Source organism: Peromyscus eremicus, chromosome 5 (assembly GCF_949786415.1).
Source record: "Peromyscus eremicus chromosome 5, PerEre_H2_v1, whole genome shotgun sequence".
NCBI lineage: Eukaryota > Metazoa > Chordata > Mammalia > Rodentia > Cricetidae > Peromyscus > Peromyscus eremicus.
The window spans coordinates 41,409,885-41,432,714 of NC_081420.1; the positions used below are offsets into that span (position 1 = coordinate 41,409,885).

General features: G+C 42.9%; 1 protein-coding gene across 2 annotated transcripts in view; it reads right to left on the reverse strand.

Annotated features, from left to right (window-relative positions):
• The window catches only part of Elmo1 (engulfment and cell motility 1), a 532,595-nt gene that overhangs the window by 4,530 nt on the left and 505,235 nt on the right, over window positions 1–22,830 (reverse strand). For both annotated transcript variants that reach the window (XM_059263360.1, XM_059263361.1), the window contains exons 19-21: window positions 19,925–20,032; window positions 12,848–12,930; window positions 2,371–2,448 (exon numbers count right to left, since the gene is read on the reverse strand). In XM_059263360.1, the coding sequence (XP_059119343.1) occupies window positions 2,371–2,448; window positions 12,848–12,930; window positions 19,925–20,032 (269 nt within the window). The remainder of the gene's footprint in view (window positions 1–2,370; window positions 2,449–12,847; window positions 12,931–19,924; window positions 20,033–22,830) is intronic.

Genomic DNA, 22,830 nt, shown 5'->3' on the forward strand with positions numbered 1-22,830 from the left:
CCAGGCAGTGGTGGCTCACACCTTTAATCCCAGCACTTAGGATCTCATGCCTTTGATCCTAGTACTTGGGAGGCATATGCCTTTAATCCTAACACTAGGGAGGAGGAAACAGGAAGTGATATGGCTGGGTGGAGAGAGGAAGTGATAAGGCGAGCAGAGACAGGAGCCTCGCCTCTTTTTAGCTGAGGAGTTGGCAAGGTAATTGGTGGCTGTGGCTTGTTCCTTTGTCTCTCTGATCTTTAAACACTTACCCTGATATCTGGCTCCAGGTTTTTATTAGTAAGACCAATTAGAATTCATGTTACATGTGTGTGTGTGTGTGTGCATGTGTGTAGCAGTTAAAGTGGAAGAGAGAGGGAGCCTTTGTGTCATTGTGTGTGTGTGTGTGTGTGTGTGTGTGTGTACCAAAGAGTGGAAGTATCAGTCCTCATCTTGTTCTTTGTTTGAGACAGGTGAGTCTCTTCTTTGTGGTTCACTGCTGTACATGCCAGGCTAGCTGGCCCATGAGCTTCAGGGATTCTCCTCCTTCCATCACACTGCAGAAGCACTGGGGTTACAGACATGTGCCTCGGTGCCCGGCTTTTACATGGGTTCTAGGTATTAGAACTCAGGTCCTCACACTTGCACAACAAAGGCTTTGTCCACCAAACTGTCTTTCCAGACCCCTGTAACTATCCTTTCATTGTCAAGTATTCAGTTTGGGAGGCCTCGTTCTCTCCACGTGATAAATGTGGACATATGTAACAGAACTTCCTTCTATTTTATGTAGCAGTTATGAGAAGAAAACGATACTAGATATGCAAGTGTTTTGAGAAAATTGAAAGTGCTCATAAGCATATAGAGTCTATAAGAAGTGGCAGCTATGTTAACACACACACACACACACACACACACACACACACGCTCCCCTGGCAGTCCCAAAGCATTTCTCCATATTTGGAATTAATACACATACTGGGGAAAATTGCTTGGCACTGACTTAAGTCACAGCCCAACTTCTTCTATTTTTGGTCGTTTTCTATGTCTCTTATATATCTTGGATATGTTGGCCTGTTCATAACCACAACTTTATTTAAAAACAGAAATGGGAGGCTATGTATCTATTTTCAGACAGATGAAGACAAAGTCTTACCCTTCTGCAAACTAAATGTCAAGTGACACAGAATTATATTTAAGCACCATTCTAAATGCAGGATTTGTGTCTAATCTTTCCTCTTTCTTTGGGATGGATAATTTTATTCAAAACCTTCAAACCATTGAAAACCAGACACTAAATACCTTTTAAATGAACTGAATCTCCTCAGGGAAATGAGAACAAAAGTCAGATTCTATTAAAATGTTCCCTTCCTTCTAAAGCTGTTTGTGCAGCTACATGCAAAACAAAAATTTGAATGGTATTATCTAAAAATAAAGTTTGAAGCATGATGTTGGGGTCTAATTTACAAGAGAAAAAGTGAAATCAACCATAACTGCTACTTTATTTTACAAATGCATTTTCCTAGACTTATGCTAAATATTTTAAATATAGCTGACAGTGTGCTTCAAGAAGAGGAAAAAATTATACATATAACAAGATGTCAAAAAGGAATAAAAGCATCTTGGAAATAAAATTCCAACAACAGAGACAGCCCTGAACCTCTTAAAACAGCTTGGAGAGACCTGGTAGAGAAACTCCTTTATCAGATGGTCCTACGAATAGAGACAGTACTTTATCTGGGGAAGCTCTAGAGCAAAGATTAAATATTCAGTATGCATCAAAGCCCTAGCTAGGGCCGCCTCTTCCTCCAGATTAGTTAAGCCCTTGCTGAGTCTGAGTCATTTGTACATCAATTTTCTTTATGACCATTCTACAGTTTAGACTCTGAATATTCCCCCAAAGGCTGTGTTAAAGGAGAACTATTGGGAAATGCTGGAACTTTCAGGAGATGGGCCCAGTGGAAAGGGTTCAGTATTTAGAGGGTATATCCCTGAAGGGGATGTTTGGACACTGGCCCTTCCCCTCTCTCTGCCTCCTTGTTGGCAGGAAGCAAGCAGGTGCCTCCTCCATGTGCACCTGTCATTCATCTTCATGCAGCTGACCACAGACTCAAACACCAGAAAATAGAGGTCAAATGTAAATTGTTATTCCGAGTGATCTCAGGCATGTTGTTATAGTAAAGCTGGGTAAGACACACGGCTGCGGATCCAGCAGCTAAGAATTCTGAGCTGTTGTAGCTGGTGGTTGTTTGGGTTTCTGTTCCATGTCAACAGGATGCCCTTTCATTCATGATTTCTGCAAGCAACATTCTACAAGAAGTGACATTTCTGCCTTTCTAGAATCTTTCCTTCTTATTTTTCTCTCATAAATTAACCCATATCAAGACCCCTTACCTCATGCTTGTCAGGAGCAATAAAATTCAGTTGGCAATTTGAGTCATACAAGATGGAGAAAGCAAGTTCAAGCACCTCCTGTGATAGAGCAGAGAAAATACCACATTAAACAAAACTGGAGTTCTTAACACTGCAAATGGTTGAGCTTAAACATAGGACATGACTTGTCTTCCGTCCGGAGAAGGGGAGCAACCGTGAGGCTGCTGGGAGAAAGGGATGCACTTCTCCAGGCTCCCAGCACGAGTCCTCTGGATGCAGCACAGGCCTGCAGGAACCATCTCTCTTTCATAAGAACAGAGGCACCAAGCCCTGTCACTGCCTTTTTATGGGGCAGGGTTTTGAGAGATTGATGGCACATAGCCAAAGCTGTGTCTCTCCCCTCCAAGAAGACAGAGAGGTAGAAAACTTTTTAATTAGCAGCATTAAGGGCCAATCAATTCTTAGTCACTCCTAGCACACAGAAGCCCATAGAGGTATGGATGCTCCAAAATACAGATTCTGTTCCAAAGGTAACGAGACTTCTGGGTAAACCCCTATCTTGTACCTATCCTTGGATCTTTGTACCACTGTAAGCAAAGGATACATGAATCCAAGATTTATCCACTGGAGGCTGTAAGATACGGAGGAGGAGGAGGAGGAGGAGGAGGAGGAGGAGGAGGAGGAGGAGGAGGAGGAGGAGGAGGAGGAGCGTAGATGCTGTGTCAGAAGACAGACTCAATCGCTGATGTGTACTGACTGAATGCAGACTATGGGGCCAGATCCACAGTGCCAAGGACTAAAGGACACTTTCATTTCTTTGTGGCTGGATAAATTTGGCTAAAACATCTAGTATCATATCAAATACATATGTTATAAAACACTGTAACAAGAATCTTAAATGATCTCATTAATAAAAAAACAAAAACAAAAAACCCAGAGCCAGATATGGGGGTGAAAGCTGGAAGATCAGAGAAGCAGAACAAGCCACAGCTAACCTCACCTTGCCAACTTCTCAGCTGATCCTGTTTCCTTGACCTGGAAGCCTCTGAGTCCTCATCTGAATGGATCTCAGCTGAACTGCTGCTAAAAGACTAACAGCTTAAAAACCTATAGTTCCTGGTCCTCATGCCTTATATACCTTTTTGCCTCCTGCCATCACTTCCTGGGATTAAAGGCATGTGTCTTTCCCAAGCAAGACATGAAATCTCAAGTGCTGGGATTAAAAGTGTGTGTCACTATGCCTGGCTGTTTCCAGTGTGGCCTTGAATTCACAGAGATCCGATGGAACTCTGCCTCTGGAATGCTAGGATTAAAGGCATGTGCTACCACTGCCTAACCTCTATGTTTAATACAGTGGCTGTTCTGTTCTCTGATCCCCAGATAAGTTTATTGAAGTGCATAATATATCAACCACAAAACACTTCTCAGAGTGAGTGCCATACCCATATTGGGTACCACAAGCATCCCACTGGTTTGAGAAGTCACCAGAGTGGAGCCTCTGGAAGATAACAGTCAATAGCCCATATCAGAACCTCACAGGCTACTAATCTGGATGGGAAGGGTCAAGTGTATCCATACCAGCATTCTGTACTGTGGTAATACATGCTCTAGCATATTTTCTTTGCACTTTTATTAGGCACCACTGATTGTGACCTCTGCCCTGTTATGATCGGGAGCAGCACTTCTAGGTAACTGACCACAAAGTGACTTTTTCTTTAGGAAGCCAGACCTCTCTCCACATCATTTTCTACCTTGATTATCCGTGAGGATTTGCCTGTGGCAAGTGACTCACATCACAATGTCCCAGAAAGAATATTTCAGATGAATTAAAGAATCCTTCCAAAATAAACCCCGAAGACCCTGTGTTAGCTGGGCCCCCTCTGAAAACAGCCCCCTGTCAAGCTATCCTGGCTCTCATGGAGTTCTCTGTCCATCTGTCTCACCCCCCCCCCAGTTGTCCTCTCACTAGGAGGGGGCAGTTTTGCTCTGAGCCTAGACTGCCATGCATCCCACATTCAAAGGGTCCCCTCACTCTGCCAGAAATAGAAACCCTGGAAGAAAAGGATGCTGAGTCATGGATGTACGCCTGCATAAACTCCTCTCTTCGTTTCTCATTCACTTTCTTTCTCAGCCCTCCATTCAGGCCTCAGTGAAGTTATGCAACAATCAAGTAAGCAAGAAAGAACATTTTCCACTGAGTTTGGCGCTTGTTTCCATAACTGTCTCAAGGCCTTTAAATTTATAATCAAAATGGCAATAGCTAGCTACCATAAATTGATGTCATCTTAAAAAAAAATCAATAAAGCAACACATATCAGCAACCATGAATCCCACTCCTGGGAGTGTTTTTAAAAAGCCCCAAGCAAGCCCAAGTTATGTATTATTACTTGTAAGAAAGTTGTGAGAAATTAAACCTCTCCTGCTCCTTTGGGTATTAAGGAAATCACAAACAGTAAGATAATTATGAAGGAGGGTCTGATGTTACATGAAAAGAGGTAGGAGAAGTGTTCCTATTGATCACAGTTGTGATAATGGAGAGTCATTTATTAGGAGGACTCTGACTCATACTTGAAAGCCTGCAGGGAAAGGAGGGACGGCCTTGCTTTGAAACTCTAGCTACAAAGGGGCTCCTTCACAAATAAACAGGACATGAATTTCACCAAGGTCTTTCTGTCCAACCCTGCCCAACAACTGTGACAACGGCTGGTGTGAACAGCTCATAGCCAAGATGCATGCCCTTGTCTAGGTGCTGAAGCCACTGCCAAGCAGGATGTTGGAGCTGAGATGTGCAGGGAGCAAGAAGGCAGATAGGAAGGAGCGCAATGACCTTGGGCTTTGTCCTCCTTTGGCATGCATCTACTGCTCAGGACATGAAGGATCTGAGCCGTCATGACCTAGATTCCTGATAAACACAGGCAGGAAATGGGAAATTCGTGAGAATGTCAATTCCCACTCTAATCTCACCAGGGCTGCCTGGGAGGGGTGGGAGGAATTAATTCTCCGAACTGCATGCCTGCATGAAAGGGTGCTATCATTTTTAATGGGTTTTATTGACATCGCCGGCTTGCTGTCACTGAGTCATTGGTGAAGGTCAGCTCTCCGGCACTTCAAGAAGGGAGGATGCCAAGCTGGGAGCAATGGCACCTCTCAGGCCAACTCTCCAGAAACTGCCACCTGTCCAAACTGCCTGTAAGGAAGACAGACTCCAGGTGGCAGCTGACCAGGCTGTCACAGATCTGGGACAGTGTTCTGCTGTGGGCCTACACACACGCGCGCACACACACACACACACACACACACACACACACACACACACACATACACAGAGAGAGAGAGAGAGAGAGAGAGAGAGAGAGAGAGAGAGAGAGAGAGAGAGAGAGAGAGAGAGAGAGATACACATCACTCACAGATACCTAACACTTTGGGGCTTTGCTGTTCACTACTGAAGGTCTTCTGTTCCTTCTGGACTTAATTATGTGAAAAACTAGATGTCATAGCTGCTCACCTCAGCCCTGCTCCACTGAGGCACAGTGACTCTTTGCCTTAACCAGAAAGTCTTTGAATAGGCCTAGCTGTGGGGAAGGAGGGGACAGGAGATACTAAACATTCCCCCACACACACCTGCTGAGGCCTCTGAACTCATAATCTCACGCTTGGTCCTCTAGCTCTGGGACTTGTGACAAGACATGCAGAGTGAGAAGACACTCAGAGAAACAGTGCCTTAGCATAAGGAGCATTTGAATATGCAGTCTTCCATGGGTAAATGATGGACTGACAATATGAGACAGAGTTTTATACAACACATCTTCAGTATACAGTGTTGGCTGCCATTTTCATATTGCTTTGGGTAACATAACACACTGGCCATTTCCCCCAGATCTCATGTAACCATGCGGGTTCTCCATCTACCTAGTCACATTAAGGGTGAACTGTTTTGATACATGATATTGTTTGGCAATGTGTGGATGTTAAATACAACTATAGATATAGTAGTAGATCTCACACTTGCTCATCTGCACACCCATAAACTTGAGTTCCTATTTTAAAAGGAAGAAAAGTTGTCTCTTATCCATGCAGCACAGAGACTGCCTTCTTTACAAAGGTAAACTTCTCAAACCTGCTCCAGTTTATCTGAACAGATCTTCAGTTCTCCAAACTGCCTTCTTTAGCTGTCCCTCTCTAACCCTTGCTGTGAACACTTTCCCAGGCAGAGCTGTTCCTTCCCACGAGGAAGTGCGTCTAGGCCTCTTCATGTTTGTAACCTCTGTGTTTATTTTCTTGAGACATATGATAAGTTATAACTACTTTTACGTATGAATCTTAATCCAATGGACACTCAGAACTGGGGCTGGACCATAATAATCTCTGTATTCCTAGTACCTTGAAACAAAGAAGATGCTCAATACACTCAGTGAATGAATGCTGAAGTCAATCAAAGATTTTAAGTTAAGATGATAAATCAAGTTCTAGTAGAATCTGCTTCTTATTTTGGTTAGAAAATCGCATGACAAGACAGAAATGGCTCTGTGAAGCAGTTAGGGAGACATAAGCTGACAGAGAGCAAAGCAGATTCCTTGCGATAGTGGCTTCTTGTTCCCAGAAGACAACGCAGGAGAAATGGTGGGGAGGCACGGGGGTGGATATCTAAATAAGAGCAACAGGGGAAAGGGGAGGAGACCCGGTGGCCCTATAAAATACCCAGCCAGTGTCTGTCTGGTGGACCCCAGCCTCAGGCTTCACTCATCCTGAATGGAAAAAGCAGTTGCTTTCCCTTTCTCCACATCATGGTTGTCTGTCTTTCCCAGATGTTCATTTTGTTTTCTCTGAGCCAGAGAGTGAACTCAGTAATCTCCTGAATGACTACCAACAGCCCCATTACATTTCTTTCTGAGCATGACAACATGGTAGCTTCTCTTATACCAAATCCATCCATATCTAAACCTCTAAGATCCACTGAAGTGTCTTTAGGTCATGTTTGATGACTGCCCAGCTACAAGCCCCATATCTAGGGAGACAAGCACCAAGACTACCTGACTAAAACACATAGCAACCCATCAGACTTTCAAAATTACATAGCATGAATTCAGAATCCCTATTCCTTAAAAATCAAGTCTTGCATTAAATTTTTATCCACCGGTGACAGTTCAAATAATCCAAAAACTTCACTGTAAAGAACTCCATACTTCTTGTTTCCACAAACGTTTTCCTGTTGGGACTGACCTCTGTTAAATGCTTTAGCCTCTAGTTCCAGGAGGTTAGGCCACATCTGTCCTGGTCACCACTCTATCCAGAGCTCATCAGATCTCTGACGCTCAATGCTGACTGACTAAACACAGAAACAGGTGCTCTGCGGCAGATACCTCAAGGGAAGGAGCAACTCTCTTTCTATTTCTATTCTGTGGCCTTGGATTATGCCAGACACAAGCAGATGCTAAATGTATGACAAGACTAAGTCACTAGCAGTTTTTGTCTGAATGAAGTCTCTCATTTCTGGGTGCTAATACCTAAGATGGCCTTGTTCGGCAGTTCGGCTCATGGAGAGTCCTGCTGCACAGCATTTCAGAAGCTGATCCCTAGCTGCAAACATTGTCTGAAGAGCTAGTACTATACCATGACTTTTGGATACCTGGGAGGGATGGGCCTGCTGTGGGCACACTGTGGCTAACCCTTCCTTGAAGCCAGAGATAGCTCTTTCTTACCCAGAAGTCCCAAAAGGGGTGGGATGGGGGGTGTCTCTGGAGTCCTGGGAAAATGGGTGTGAAGTTGAAGTAGAACTGGGGCTTTTCTTTCCACTTTTTGACACCGCCTGAAGAATAAGGTCTATGGATAATGTTACTATCACATGGCAAGTAATTTTCACGTATATGCAAATGAAAGAGCCAGGCTGATGGGACACTGATGTTCTAGCCCCTCACATTAGGCTGGAAGTGGCAGGAGAGGCTGGAACACCCGGTAAACACAGGAAGCAGATTCCACTTATGGTCAAGTTTGTCAACTCAGAGCAGTGTGCCCTATCCACCCATGTATCCAGCCGTCTGTCCAGCAAATTTCTAGTACATCTATCCATTCAATTCTTTATGAGCATCCTGAAAATAATGAAAACATCAACACCTTAAGAAATATCATTTGCTATTTGTTTTTGAATTTGTAAGTGAGGGACATGTGGTCTGAAAGAAGGCCAAGTCTATACATGTCATGTGTTCTTGAGATCCCATCTCCACAGCTGTGTCCATGTAGTGACCTGGGTTTTCTCTCTCTTTCTCCCCTCTTTTCATCAGGGTACAGCATAATTAATTTTCTTTATCCTTTAAATTTAGGTTTTGCTGAGTTTTCTTCTGTTTTCAGTTTCATTGTCTCTTCTCTAATTTCTATCCATTAATTTCTTATTAAATGTCTCCTCTTTTCTAGTGTTTTATGATAGGGACATTAAGGATTTCAGTGCTTGCTTTTCTTCAAAGTATCTAATATAAATTTCCTTATAAATGATGCTCTGATTGCATCGCACATAACTTGTTTTTTTTTAATTTTATATAGCGTGATACACATAATTTCTCTTATGACTTTAAAGTATTGGTTATTTAGAAGCATGTTATTAAATTTCCAAATGTTTGCATTTTCACTCTAATTTTGCTATTGATTCCTACTTTAAATCTACTGTGACCCAAGAATATGCTTTGTAAGATTAGTGTTCAGAAAAAATAAAACACTTCATTTTTGTCATGGTGAAAACCAAACAAAAGATTTTATGGCCCAGTGTAGATCTTGGTGAATGTTTTTGTGAGTTCAAGATCAACTTGTATTGTGCTTCTGGCTGGATTATTCTATTGAAGTCAATCAGACCTAGTTGACTGATGGTGCTGCTCACGGTATCTATTTGATTGCCATCTTGCTTGATCTCAATTGGTTATTAGCAGGATGCTGAGATCCCCTTGCACTCTGTCAGTTTCCAGATTCATGTATTTGGATACTTCTTATTGAACACATATGTATAAGGTAAGGTTGTGTCTTCTGGGAGAAACAGCTCCTTGATAATATCTTTTCATCCGAGGTCTGATTTGTATAAGAGTAATAGAGATACCTAGCTTTTTTTAAAAATTATTAGAATCAGTATGGTGTGTCTTTCCCCATTCCATTACTTTAAACTTATATTGAAAGTAGGGTTCTTACAGATAGCGTATAGTTCTTAATTTAACAAAAACATCAGTTTGTAGTTGTTACTCATTCTCCATGCTCCTGTTGCCATGACAGCAGCTCAGAGATGGCCTCCCCAAATCACTACCCAGTCATGGCCAGCATCCACAAATGGGATGCCACCTGAGGTCCCACGGGCAATGGGCCACAGCAGGAGCTGATGAGTCTCAGAATGTCTGGTGACAAAGGAATCTCTGTGCTTCCTGAGTCAGATGACCTTTCCAAATGGATAGGGACCACCCGTGAAGCATGAGCCAGCTGAGAGGATCTGAGCTCCAAACTCCCCCTGGAGTTCCAGACGAGAGCTTTCTAACCACCCACAGTGCTCCTCACACCCTGCTACCACCTGATTTGGACATCCAGAGCAACATCGACCTGCACATCCTCAAGGATTAAGTGGTCTGCCCTGTCTGAAGTCAGGACCGTTTTGCTCTCTATCCAGAACCTGCTAGGAGAACCCAGCACAGCCCTGTGAACACATGTGCTGCCCGCTCTGGAAAACCCCCACAGCTAAGAGCCCACAGCCCAGCTGTCCAGCCTCCCTCCCATGGTGCTGCTGTTTTTCCTTAGAAATAAGTAAGGCCTATCCTTACCCTTATTTCGGTACGGGTCTCTGCTTCTTGAGCTGTGGTGTTATTTTTGGTTTATGTCTTTTTTTTTCACACTGTTTGCTTGAGCCTTTACAATGTACATTAAATAAGTATGCTTTGATCATTTTTGTATAAAAATCAGTTTGAAAACTGTTGTCTCTTAATTGACATAGCCAGACAATACTGAAAGTTATCAGTGATGCATTTAGATAAACACGAGCATGTTGGTAACACTGTCTGTTCTGTCCCTTTGGTAACACATAGCAGTCTTTTGCATAGGCGACTAAAAAACTAATATTTTTATTTTATTTTCACCTTTTCTTTCTCTGAGACTACTCCTGCTTTGGCCTTGAACTAGGTTTCTAGTCCTTATCATTTCCATTTTGACAGAACCAATTCATTTGAACACTACTCGTATAATGTTGACTTTTTCTACAGTAACCCATAATACTGTAAATCATAGTTATAACTTTCCAATCTGACAAGTCCTACATCTGTGTCATTCTGGTAAAAGCCAAATGATTTACACAATCTAAAGAGAAACCAGAGCCCTGATTCGGATGATCACTTTGTTTCTGTGGGCTGTCCCATTCTACCCTCCTTTTTAGGGTAAGAGGAGGCATACCTCCAATTTTTTTTTTTTGAACATATTAGGTAATAGGAAATTGGAGTCAGATCTTTAGAGTGATAATTTATGTTAGTATAGCAAGAATATTGGGCTTTGTTTTTTTTCTTCCATGCATATGTGTGTGTGTGTGTGTGTGTGTGTGTGGTATGTATGAGTATCTGTATATGCATGAGTGTTCACATGTTTGGGATCACATGTGTGTGCTTTCTGGTGTACATGCTTGTGTGTGCACATGCATCTGCAGGCTCAACGTTGACATTAGGTGCCTTCACAGATCACTTTCCGCTTTACTTTCTGCCACAGGGTCTCTCACTAAACCTGCCACTGTGTTCAGCTTCTGAATGTAAAGGAGAGTGACAGCCCTCCAGACCTTCACATGCTGGGGCTGACGGAGCAAACTCCTCTGAAAGCATTTGACAGAATTCCCGGTTCCTAGTCAGCATGTTCAAGTCCTGGCAGACTGCTCTACTGCCAGCCGGCCCTCCTAGCCTTCTGGGTTAGACTCTTGTGTTGTTACTTTCTTCACATGGCTTCCTGCTCAGTTCAAGTGTTATATAACCAGGAACCTCTCTGGAGCTGAGCAGAGCCTGTGCTCTCTGAGACTGAAGAGGGAACACCTGACATGTGGAACATATGGCAATCCCTGCTGGTGTTGAAGGAAGTCAGCCCCACAAGAGGCAAACCATGAAATCTGGGACATGTTGCCACGGTTTATAATGCTCTTTCAAGTCTAAGAACAACACAGTCCTCGTCTGTCTGACATGGAAACCCCCACAGGTGCTATCCAACAGGTCACCCAGACTCTAGTGTCTCCAGCATCCCACTGTATTATTAGGCTTGTCACTGGAGCTCCTTATAGGCTTGTGCTATGATGGGCTTAGCAATGAAGGAATGCACATGGACTTGAATTGAACTATATCTATATATCACAAGGAGCAAGGATCTTTCCCTTCTGACATCCTGAACAATACTCTCACAGTACTTTTCGTTTTCTTTGAGCATAGTCATAAGGCAATGACCTTTTATCTTCATTGGAATCAGAAAACAGGAAACAATTATGCTAATCCTGACTGATAGCAGAATATATGAGGTCTTTTTCATTCCTCCTAGACACTGGTTTTAGAATCAAAGAACGAAATTATTGATTCATGTGGCATTTGGCACCCAGATGTCTAGAGTAGCCAGGTAAATCTAGATTTGTTTTGTTTTTGAGACAGGATCTTGCTATGCAGTCCAGGCTGGCTGGCTATGATTTTCTTGCCTCATCCTCTTTTGTGCTAGGATTACAAGCGTATACCACTACACCCAGCCAAATCCTTTCTTTCTTTTCAATGGGTGGTATATAACACAAGATGCCAATATATAACAAAGAATTGGCTCCTTAATGCACCCTCTGACTTAGAAACAGAGGACATTTTCTGTCTTTCTAGATTATGTTCCCACCCTGTTTCCTCATAAAACAATGTGGACCATCATGGTGGAACCTTGTTGGTAAACTAGAAAGGGATGGAGAGAAATAGTGCACGTTAATGGGAACCTAAGCATGGATTTCTGGGTATTGCTCTCCTTTAAGCTGCATTTGGATACTTACTGGTCTATTTACTATGGTGCTGAAGGCTAGAAGATGCTCAGTGTTTCCTAATATTTGAGTCAGCTGGTGTCTGCCTGTCTTAGGCTTCACTGAGACTCCAGGGAAGCAGCACTGGGAGAGGGGATACCATGAACAAGAGGTGAGAAGAGACCTATAGAGTGGATGAAGATGAGTAGAGGAGGCTCATATAAAGACAGAGGGAGAACAGCCATCGTAATGTCTAGGGTTAGAAGTAGACAGGAAGTGGGGGAACAAGAGAGAGCGGGCATCATGAAAGTGATCAGGCAGAGAAAGAGGGAGGGCATTAGGACAGGAAAGGAATGGATGAGGAAAGAAAAAAGGAGACCTGAGATATACAACGCTACATAAAATGCCCTGGGTTCCATGGTGAACCTTCCAATCCATGCATGCACGTGTCTATAAGTGAGGGCTGGGATCATTATGAAGGCTCACTGCATTGGACAGATGCAGCCATTTACAATGATCAGGAAATCATACCTTGTTTTGTTTAAGGGCACCTTTCTCTTTCATATGAGGGCAGTCCTTTCCCGTCACCACCGCTTTGATGTCTGCCACCGGCACTGCAATTCATAAAAAATAATGAACGTTATGACACCATTGAAAGCTTCAATGTCAGCAAAGGAGCAAAGGTACTCATTGAGTCTGCTACCATGGTTGGCACTGCCTGAAGCCACTAACAAAAGAAAAAAAGAGAGGTGACAGAGGAAGAGGTCAGGCAGGGTTCAGAGACTAGACACTCAAGCATATTATGTTCTGGTAAGAAGGATCTCTAGCAGGCTAGTTCCATAAATATAATTTGGTTCACTAACACCTAAAATACCACCTATCATAGAGGCACTGCCAGTGGTGGTGTTATCATAGGTGCAACAGTAGGTAATAGTGGTTATGACAATATAGGCGACACTGATGCTGACATTGGTAGGGTTTCTGTGTTCTAGAAGCAATGCCAAATGCTTCGTATGTATTGATACCTCCAGCTAGCATTTCCATCTACGTTGTTTGTTTCTGAGTGGTGGATAAATAAAGCAAGCAGATCTAGTTCAAATCACTTGTCTAACTCCACACAGTTCAGAACGCTCCTCCAAAAGGTCTCCCTTTCCCAAATCATTAATTCTCATAACAGTTCTGTAAGGTAGGTTTAGTTGTCCTTGTTCAACAGGCAACGGAAATAAACTCAACCAAATAAAGGACACTCTCCTTTCTGATAGAGTCTTTGGAAAATAATGCAGCTAGATAGAAAGATGTTATCATATGTCTTGCTCAGGAATAGGAGGAAGATAAGAAACAGAAAAGGCTCTTCATTCAAAATACTCTTTAAGATCAAATGAGAAAGACAAGGATGAGTAGGATGGTTCAGAACCTTGATTTAAAAAAATAAAAATCTCAATCCCAAATCTTCAAGTCCCACAAATGACTGTGAATCTTGCACATGCTGACTAGCTTGACTCTGCCAAAGGAGGGCTATAAACAATCAATTTCCTACACTTTGTTAAAGGTGAACATAATGGCAGATTTCATAGTTAAAGCTTATACACTGAGTAAAGTGACTATAAGGTTGATACTAAATAACAAAATTATAAATTTACAGAATATTAAAACAATAGACCAGGAAGGTACCTTAAAAGCGAATGTCCCAGGATAACTAAGACAACTGAGAATTCTGCCTTTGTGTGGTAATGTGCCCAGAGCTGTCAAACCTAGAGAACTGGGGATGTGATGAGCTCTTCCAGAATCTCTGGAGGCTTCTCCACCATCTACCTCAGAACATTGCCTCCTCCACCATGTAGCCCTGGTTCTAGTACATTCTGTCCACAGCTGCATTCGATTTCAATATCAATACCTGGCTTCTCCTTCTGGGCACAAGGAAGACAATGCTTCCCAGCAACTTTGCAGTTAGCTGGGGTCTTGTGACTAAGTCTGGCCAACGAAATGTCAGAGGAAGTCCTTTTCTAGAGGGAGGTACTAAAAAGTCCCTGTCAGCCATTTCTTTCTTCTGTGTGCCATCCAGTTGATGCAGGTATGGATAGCAAAGGAGACACTGGCTTTGCGGCACCGAGAGACTGGCGCAGTCCTTCATCAGCATTATAGGTAAGAAGTCTTAGTGTGCTAAGCATTGGAGATGCAGGGCTGCCTGCTCATGCATTGCCTTGTAGCAGTGTGGCCTCTCCTGAATGGTTCAGTCTTAAACCTCAGATGCCTTTTCTTTCTGGCCCTCTCCTGGCCTCCTTTGATTAGGAATCTAATAGGTGGGTGCTAGGATTCCTGAGCCCTACCTTGAACTCTGAGTTCAAGTCTCACAAGTCCGTTTTCCTAACCAAGGACTGGCCTTGCTGCCTCGTGGCTGATCTGTCTGCAGGGCATATCTGAACACTAGGAGAAGTTGGTTACATTTGCAATGGAGACACTGAAGGGAATTTTAAATCTAATTAGCAAAGCAATTCAGAAAATCTCCTAAAGCTTCATCTGGAGTTTGAATCACAAGTACATTGTAGAAAATCCTTTGTTATAAGATATGAAATGCTTAATGAACTCCACAGTGTCTATCCCCTACAAAAGTAAGTCACCCCTTGGCTTTGAAAACATGTAGAATGGGACCAGGAAAATACAAAACTGCCATGGATCAGTCTTTTGAATCCTTAATGCAAAGGCTTCACAGGAGAAAAAAAAAATCTCTTTTCACTGGATATTGTGGCTGTACATGTTTTATATTTAAATATCCATTGTTCCCTATCAGGGAGATAAGCTACTGTGTCGCTCATGGGATTATGACTAAAAAGAAAACACAAAATTCTAAAAATACAATCACTTTGAAAAGCTGGGTTTTTTTTTTTTCTTTCTTTTCATAGCTTTTCTCTAGATGCACTGGAGGATTAGACATGGGGAGAATTAAACCACTGTCCTCTCTGGTCCAGGGGCAGAAACAGAGGGAGGGCTCACACTCACACAGTGGGGAGCTCAGGAGGGCTTCACAGCCAAGCTAGCTTTTTGATTTGGTCTTTTGACATAGGAGAAAGATAAAGAAGTAGGACACAGAGCTGGGAGAAGCAGGGGGTCATCGGAGAAAGAATCTGCAAGCACCCTTCCTCTGGGCTACACCTTCATTTCTCACAATTACTCAGTTTAGGAAGGACTGGGATGAACGAATTCAACACTGCCATTTTGCAGATGGGAAGACTGAGTTGCAAGAAGAATCCCTTCTACAATGTCAAACAGCAAGCCAGGGACAGATCTAGTCTTAGGGCTCCATGCTCCCTAACTAGGCTACTGTCCCTTTGTGTTTCGAAGGTGTCAGCATCACAATGAGAACAGCCACAAATGTGGGCTTCACTCCAAGCACACTCAGGAAACTCCTTGCTAGTATGTTGGAAGAAACTTTAATTATGATTCAAATGAAAACTATTACTAAAAAACAAATGTGGCCACTATGATGAAAACACTTTTAGCTTTGTTTTCCTGGGGCCAAGTCATGGCAAAACATCTCCAAGAAGCCACTCTATGCCTTTGGGACATGCTATGTGCAGACACTGCTGTGTGCGGATATCCTCAGTAGACACTTCTGTGGCAGAGATAGGCTGGAAGCAGGTCGCTCCAATTGTTAGTACAGAGCCTGCTCTCCCTAACCTAGCAGATCAGCGTCATAGCGCAGTGAGGGTCCATACTATGCCTCTGTAACCAGAAACCAAGGCTTTGGGGGCTCATTCAAACTCTTTTTCTACAACTTTGGGTTTAAGTTATTAGAGTCCCAGATCGTTTTTTAGCTCAGGCAGGAAAATAATAAATTAAAATTGGCCACGGAACTGTTTGGCTGCCTGCCAACACCTTTATCTTACTGTTTACTAACCCATGACTGTCTACTAGTTATACTTAATGCTTCTCTACCTCACTCTCCTTATCTATAAAATATGGATGAGATGCCCCTTCGGGTTGTACAGTAGATAACTTATGTAAGCTGTGAGCACAGTGCCTAGCACACATTATGCACTTAGCAAATGCCATCTGCCATTATTCCTATTACCAATAATCTGCATTAATTCTCTCAGTAGATGGAGAGACCTGGATTCTTCGCTGTGCTTCCATGACCCCAATCCCCCACTTTCCCTGGCTGTCAGCTGCTCTCCTCATCCTCTATAATAGGCTTAATCTTTGAGGAGGGCATGGGCCTGTGCTTTCCCCTGATGTGGGGGTGAAGAACACTGGCCTAGATTCTCTCAAACCGAGGCCTTGAGGGGCACCAGGGAAGGTTAGGAAGCAAGTGAGTCTCACGTTAATGGGCGTGATGGTGCTGACAGCCTGTAAGCCCTGAGAGGAAAGCGGGGTGAGAGGGAATGCAGGGAAATGTGAATTTTCAAGGACCCTGTTTCCTGGCCCTTCCAGAAAGAATAGGAAGAGCAGCAGCTCAAAGCTTCAGAGAAGAAGACAGCTGAGAAGAATCTTTCAGTCCTCACTAGTGCCGCTGTAGTAAAAGGTCCGGTTAAACTATTTGATTCATCAATAGTTTACTATTCAGGCCTGGCTTACTCAAGGGGTGGAAAATTCCCCCGCCTCAGGAAAGGACAGAAATACATGGCAAGACAGAGACTCTCACCATTAATTAAGGGAAACTATCCTTTTTCTCTTTTTTTTCTTTTATTGAAAATGGATTTTTTTTTATAAGCTATAGCTGGATTACAGTTTCCCCTCCCTCTACTCCTCCCGGTTCCTCCTCCTTCCCCTCCCATCTGGATCCACCCCATTTCTGTCTCTCACTAGAAAACAAAACAGGCATCTAAGGAATAATAATGAAATAAAATAAAATAAACAAAAACAAACACATCAGAATAGGACAAAACAAATAGAAGCAAACGAGCCCAGGAAAAGGTATAAGAAACAGACGTAGACACAGAAAGTCACTCACTCACTCACTCAGGAATCCCACAAAACCACAAAACCAGAAGACACAAAAATTTGCAGAGAGGGCGGGGGGGGGGGGGAAGGAAATTAAAAAAAGAAGAGAAAAGGAAAAGTCCTGACACAATGATTATGAGACAAGGAACCATCAAAGACACCTTTGACTTCATTTTCTGTTGGTTGTCTCCTGCTGGGCAGGCAGCCTATCCATATGAGAAGTTTGTTTCCCTAATGAGACTCCCTTGTGGAAAACTAAATTTTCATTTGCAAGTGTTTATCAACTGGAGAGAGCTTCTGGGTTAGGGGTGGGGCGTGAGTCCACTTCTTTCATCTCTAGGATCCCATCTGGTGCTGACCCATGCAGACCCACGGCATGCCGCCTCAGTCTCTGAGTTCCTATGTGCTTTGGTCCTGGTGTGTTCAGGAGGCCTTGTTTCCTCGTGTCCTCCATGCCCTCTGGCTCGTACATTGCTCATTTTCTAAGGAATTGGGTGTACTGCACCTAAGGCTGACCAACTTCAGTTGCATGCCCATGTTCAAGTTGAGAAGTGGATTATATATATATATACATATACATATTGTAGTTACTTTGGGCACCAGAAACTTCTAATGCTTTTCCAGATCACTGGCTGTGGACACTTCCTAGCTCATAAGAGGGTTTTTACTAATTAACAGAAAGTAGAAAAAAAAAGAGGACACCGGAGTGTATCTTCACATAGCTAACTCAATGAGCAGAAAGGCCTGTCCTTTACTCGAAGATTAAGCCTTTCTTACTGTGTGAGAGTATGTGTGTGTGTGTGTGTGTGTGTGTGTGTATCTGTATGAGAGAGAGAGAGAGAGAGAGAGAGAGAGAGAGAGAGAGAGAGAGAGAGAGAGAGAGAGAGAGAGATATCAAGGATCTTTTCCTTTATGAAAAAAATAGTGATATTAAATCTTAGTAAAGTTTTATTTTTTAACATTCTTTCTTCCAAAACTTACAAGTTGACAACATATTTTCAACTCATGTTTAAAAAGGACTTTTTGGTGAAAGTCATGTTTGAGGAATTGCCATGGAGTATTCAGCAATACCTACATTAACATTTCTAAAACTTGAGAGGGCACCAGAGTCACATGGAGGCTCCAGTTCTTACCGCAGTGTTTCTGATTTGTGAGGTCTGAGTGTGGCCGCCTGAGTTCCACTTTCTAAGGTCTGGTGGCCTGGTCCACAGTTGGAAAAGCATAGGCCTGGCATCAGGTGACAGGGTGGTTCAGCTTTGTCAGCTCTGACCAGGGAGGTATCTTAGCTTCGTGCAGAAATCTAAGAGCTTGTGTTTGAGGGGAACATAGTCCATATTTGGGGGGCACAGCCTGGAGGGAGGCACAGCCTGTGTTGGGGGGCACAGCCTGGAGGGAGGCACAGCCTGTGTTGGGGGGGCACAGCCTGGAGGGAGGCACAGCCTGTGTTGGGGGGCACAGCCTGTGTTGTGGGGCACAGCCTGTGTTGGGGGTACAGCCTGTGTTGTGGGGGGCACAGCCTACAGCTCTGGGTTTCAGATTAGTTTTTCCTGTGGTGGGTATCAATAATACACGCTGGGAAGCAGTTCCTCTATAGATAGGAATGAATGAACTGTATGACACTACAAAGACCAGATCGTCCCATTTTTAAACTGGAGGGAGAGAAAATGTTCTAGGCTTTCTGCCCGAGATGTCAGCACAGAGTCTGAAAGTGTCAGGAAGTTTCCCACTCATGATTTATTTTTGCTTCCTGTGGTCTAGAGCTGTACAGCAGGCAGTTGAGATTTGACTTTCATGGGCTCTGGGGTGATGGGAGGGCAGATGTGAAACAGCAGGAGGCAGGAGGTCAAAGACACTGCCTGGGACGTGGGATATGCTTATCTAAACACGGCAGGACCCATGTTACTTTTAAAGGTTATTTGAGCATGTCATGACAACTGGCCCCCGGTTGATTTCTCTCACTAGAGTGTCCTCCAAGGATGTATTACTTCTGTCTCATTTCTCTTCCAAATTAACTCACCATCCTGGCATTTTTCAATGCAGCTTTAATAAATTTTAGTCTCTACACTGAGCACTGAACCTTGGTACTTGGTACCTGGCTTAGTACTGGGTTAAAAAGATCTCACATATTACTATCTCTTCAAAATCACGTTAAAACAAAGCATACGGCAAAGGCAAATAAATAGAAATAATACATACCTTGGAGGACTACTGAATTTCTGGAAAGTTATTTATCATAAGTTCCCAAAGTATCTGAGTTCTCAGAAGTAGTATTTGAGTCTTTCACTAACTCTATTTTGTAATTACAGGATACATTAAGTCATATGTGTTAGAGGTTGTTGCATATGCTCTAAGAAATTATTTCAGGTTATTGAAAGTACAATTGACAAATTCAGGTTTATATGTTTCTGGCTCCCTGAAATAGCTTTAGATACATACTATCCAAAGTAGAGAGGAAAGGTAGGTGGGCATCCCTTTGACATGCGACCTGCTCATCTCTGAGCCTCAAATCTTTCCAGGCCATGCACTTAATGGGAATGCTCAGGCTAAAATTGAAGGATGAGTCAAGTTCAAAAGGTTCATTTAAGCCAATAGTTTTCTGCATGGTATACTATGAATAAAAAATAACCAGTCAAACTTCAGGTGTCCTACACCAGGGAGGGGGCCACTTACATTTGTCCTGCAGGGAATCATGGGGCACTTCTCCTTGGGGGCTCTCTTCCAAGTCGCCATAATGTAAGACCTTGTGATTGGGTGAAAGCCGACAATACCAAAATTTGTCTGTGGAGAAAAACATACGTTTACAAAGTTAATGATTGTAGCTTTCAAAAACATTGCCGTGCTATTTGTGCTACCTGCAGGAGAAAAATGACTCATTTGATTTTAGACCTTAAGAAATAACGGATTTTAATGTCCTGAATGGTGAAGCCCCTCCTGACTTGGGTATTTCAGTATCAACCACCCTGCTCTGCAAACATTGGTGACCACAGGGGATGTCACCAAACTTAGCTTAATGTCAAAGTGTTTTTCAAGAGGGTAGTTTCCATGGGCATTTCATCAATACCTGTAACCACCAACAGGGTGAGTCCTTAGCCACAGAAGCTACGCGAAGTGAGGAGAGAGGTGAAAGAAGCTTTTGGGGCCTCAATCTGCTTCCACTTTGATCTCCAGCCTGCTGAGATGGCTGTCCACACACAGAGCCATCTTTAGTTGTTATATACACCTGTTCCTTGATGCTAATAGACCACATCCATGATCTGTGCATGAATTATCAGGACACTAGTGATACACATGGGGGTGGGGTCCAGGAGAAATCATCTGAATAATTCAGGCTCTAGGGAAAGAATGAAAGCATTCACAAGCAGCCTCCCTTCTAACCACGCCCTTCAGTGTAGTGCCAGGATGGGAATGGCCAAGGCTTTAAGGAAGTTCTTACATTGAACTCTCACTATTTTACCCCTTCAGCTCCCAAGTGTGATGAGAAAATGTGAGCAAGACCACGACAGGGAGAAGGAGGCAAACACCACTTTCATAGACCTGCAGATTTACAGATTGGGAACTTGAAGCATGACTGCAGTGTTTGTGTAGATACAGGCTCAGTTCCTCCAGAAAGGCTCCTCTGTTCACCATTATGAACTGAGCTTCTCTAGAAGTTAGTTTCGTCATTAACATCATGGGCTTATATTTTTGGTATATACATGTTAGTCATCTTAAGGCTCCCTATGGTAAGACCCAAGATAAGAAACCCAAGGGAATGCTCCCTTGGTGGACCCAAGGGAAGCAGCTTTCTCTAGTGGATGTATCATGAACAACTGCTGATCAGACAAGAGACTCCAGGGTCCTCATTAGCCCGGCAGCGTATGAAGTCAACTACTGTCTTCATAATGGCTATGGTCCCAATGCCTCACTCGGTAAAGTGTTGGGTACTGGATGGTTACACAGTTGGTATTGGTAAAACTGGAAAAAGAAGACTTAAGGCGATTTGGTTCAAGCCACATCAAGCACACAACATCTGTGCTCTACCAGCCTCTTGGTACGTTCATGCACCTGGCTCACCCTATGGTCTTGGTCAAATCACCTCATTACTGTACCTGCAGTACCAAATTATTTTGAAACTATTCTGATAAAAATGCTGTCTGTTACATTTTAAGAAAAGAGGTTTTTCAATCTAAATTTGCTTTCACTAAAAGAAGTCATATTGTGCCCATAATTTTTTTTTTTTTTTTTTTTTTTTTTTTTTGGTTTTTCGAGACAGGGTTTCTCTGTAGTTTTGCGCCTTTCCTGGAACTCACTTTGTAAACCAGGCTGGCCTCGAACTCACAGAGATCCGCCTGCCTCTGCCTCCCGAGTGCTGGGATTAAAGGCGTGTGCCACCACCGCCCGGCCATCCCATAATTCTTTTAATCTAAACAAAGCTTTAAGAATAAAAGTAAAAGCCACATGATGAACAATGAAAATGCTCAGCTTAATCCACAAAAGGAAACTGCCTCTGTGACGCTTGTCTTCCTCAGGTATAAGAGAATGTTAGCATTGTTTGAGAATTCCTGATTATATCCAGAACATGGCAACCGTGTACTTAAAGGACTCTGAACTCTGGTGAAAACAAAAACAAAACATTGACAAGGAGGAAGACGATCATTCAATTATTGGGCTCGTCAACTTTTCAAAAATCACTTTAGACATATAGTAATCACAGGTGGTCAACAAGTGGACTTCACTGAGTTTAAACAAGTTATTCCCTCACTAACTCACAGCCATGCTAATCTGCTAGAGTAAAATGATGAGAAGAATGCATTTAGGGAAACTGAGTTGGAATTTACAATAAGAAGTATGGAGTCTGAAGAACATGGAGTGTTGTGAGCACCACAGAACTGTTAGAGCCTGACATAAGAGGACATGATGGTCGTCTCTGCACACAAGAACCACATGGCCTACAGCCTGGTCTACATGACCTATGATGACCACAATTCGCTGTAAGGTATGCTATCTCTGAGGGGGTTTAGGGGCTAAGTGAGTGACTGAAGGGTGATGGGAAGGAGGCTAGTGAGGTGTGACACTGGGATATTCAGTTCTTCTGTTGATTAAGATCCACCTGTTCTTTAGAGGAATGCCATCTTTGCAAGTAGGGGCTAGCCCATGATTCAGTGATACTATGTGAAGCCAATAAGTCAATATGGCACAGTGATCATTCACACTCAGTAAGGCCTGACGGGAAGAATTAAGAAATTGAACTAGTATAACACAAAATGGAATGAGTTGCATAATGTATATTTATCTACAAAATATACTAATTTTTGAATTGCTGTTTACATTTTCAGGATACATTATTTATCTAAAAGTAGTTGCAATAAGTCTGCAAATGTACCTAGTACTCCTCAGGAATAATAAGAAGTCATTAGATAAATGGTAGACATGAGAGATTGAACTTGGACACTCAAGGAAAAGATGATCCCTCAATTCTTGGTGGCAGCACAGAGGTGAACCATATAAAAGCTTGTGTCCATGGCTGGGAATTGGGGACAAAGATAATCTGGGACAGGAATGGGAGATTTCTCCTGCTTACATAATGCATTCTTAAT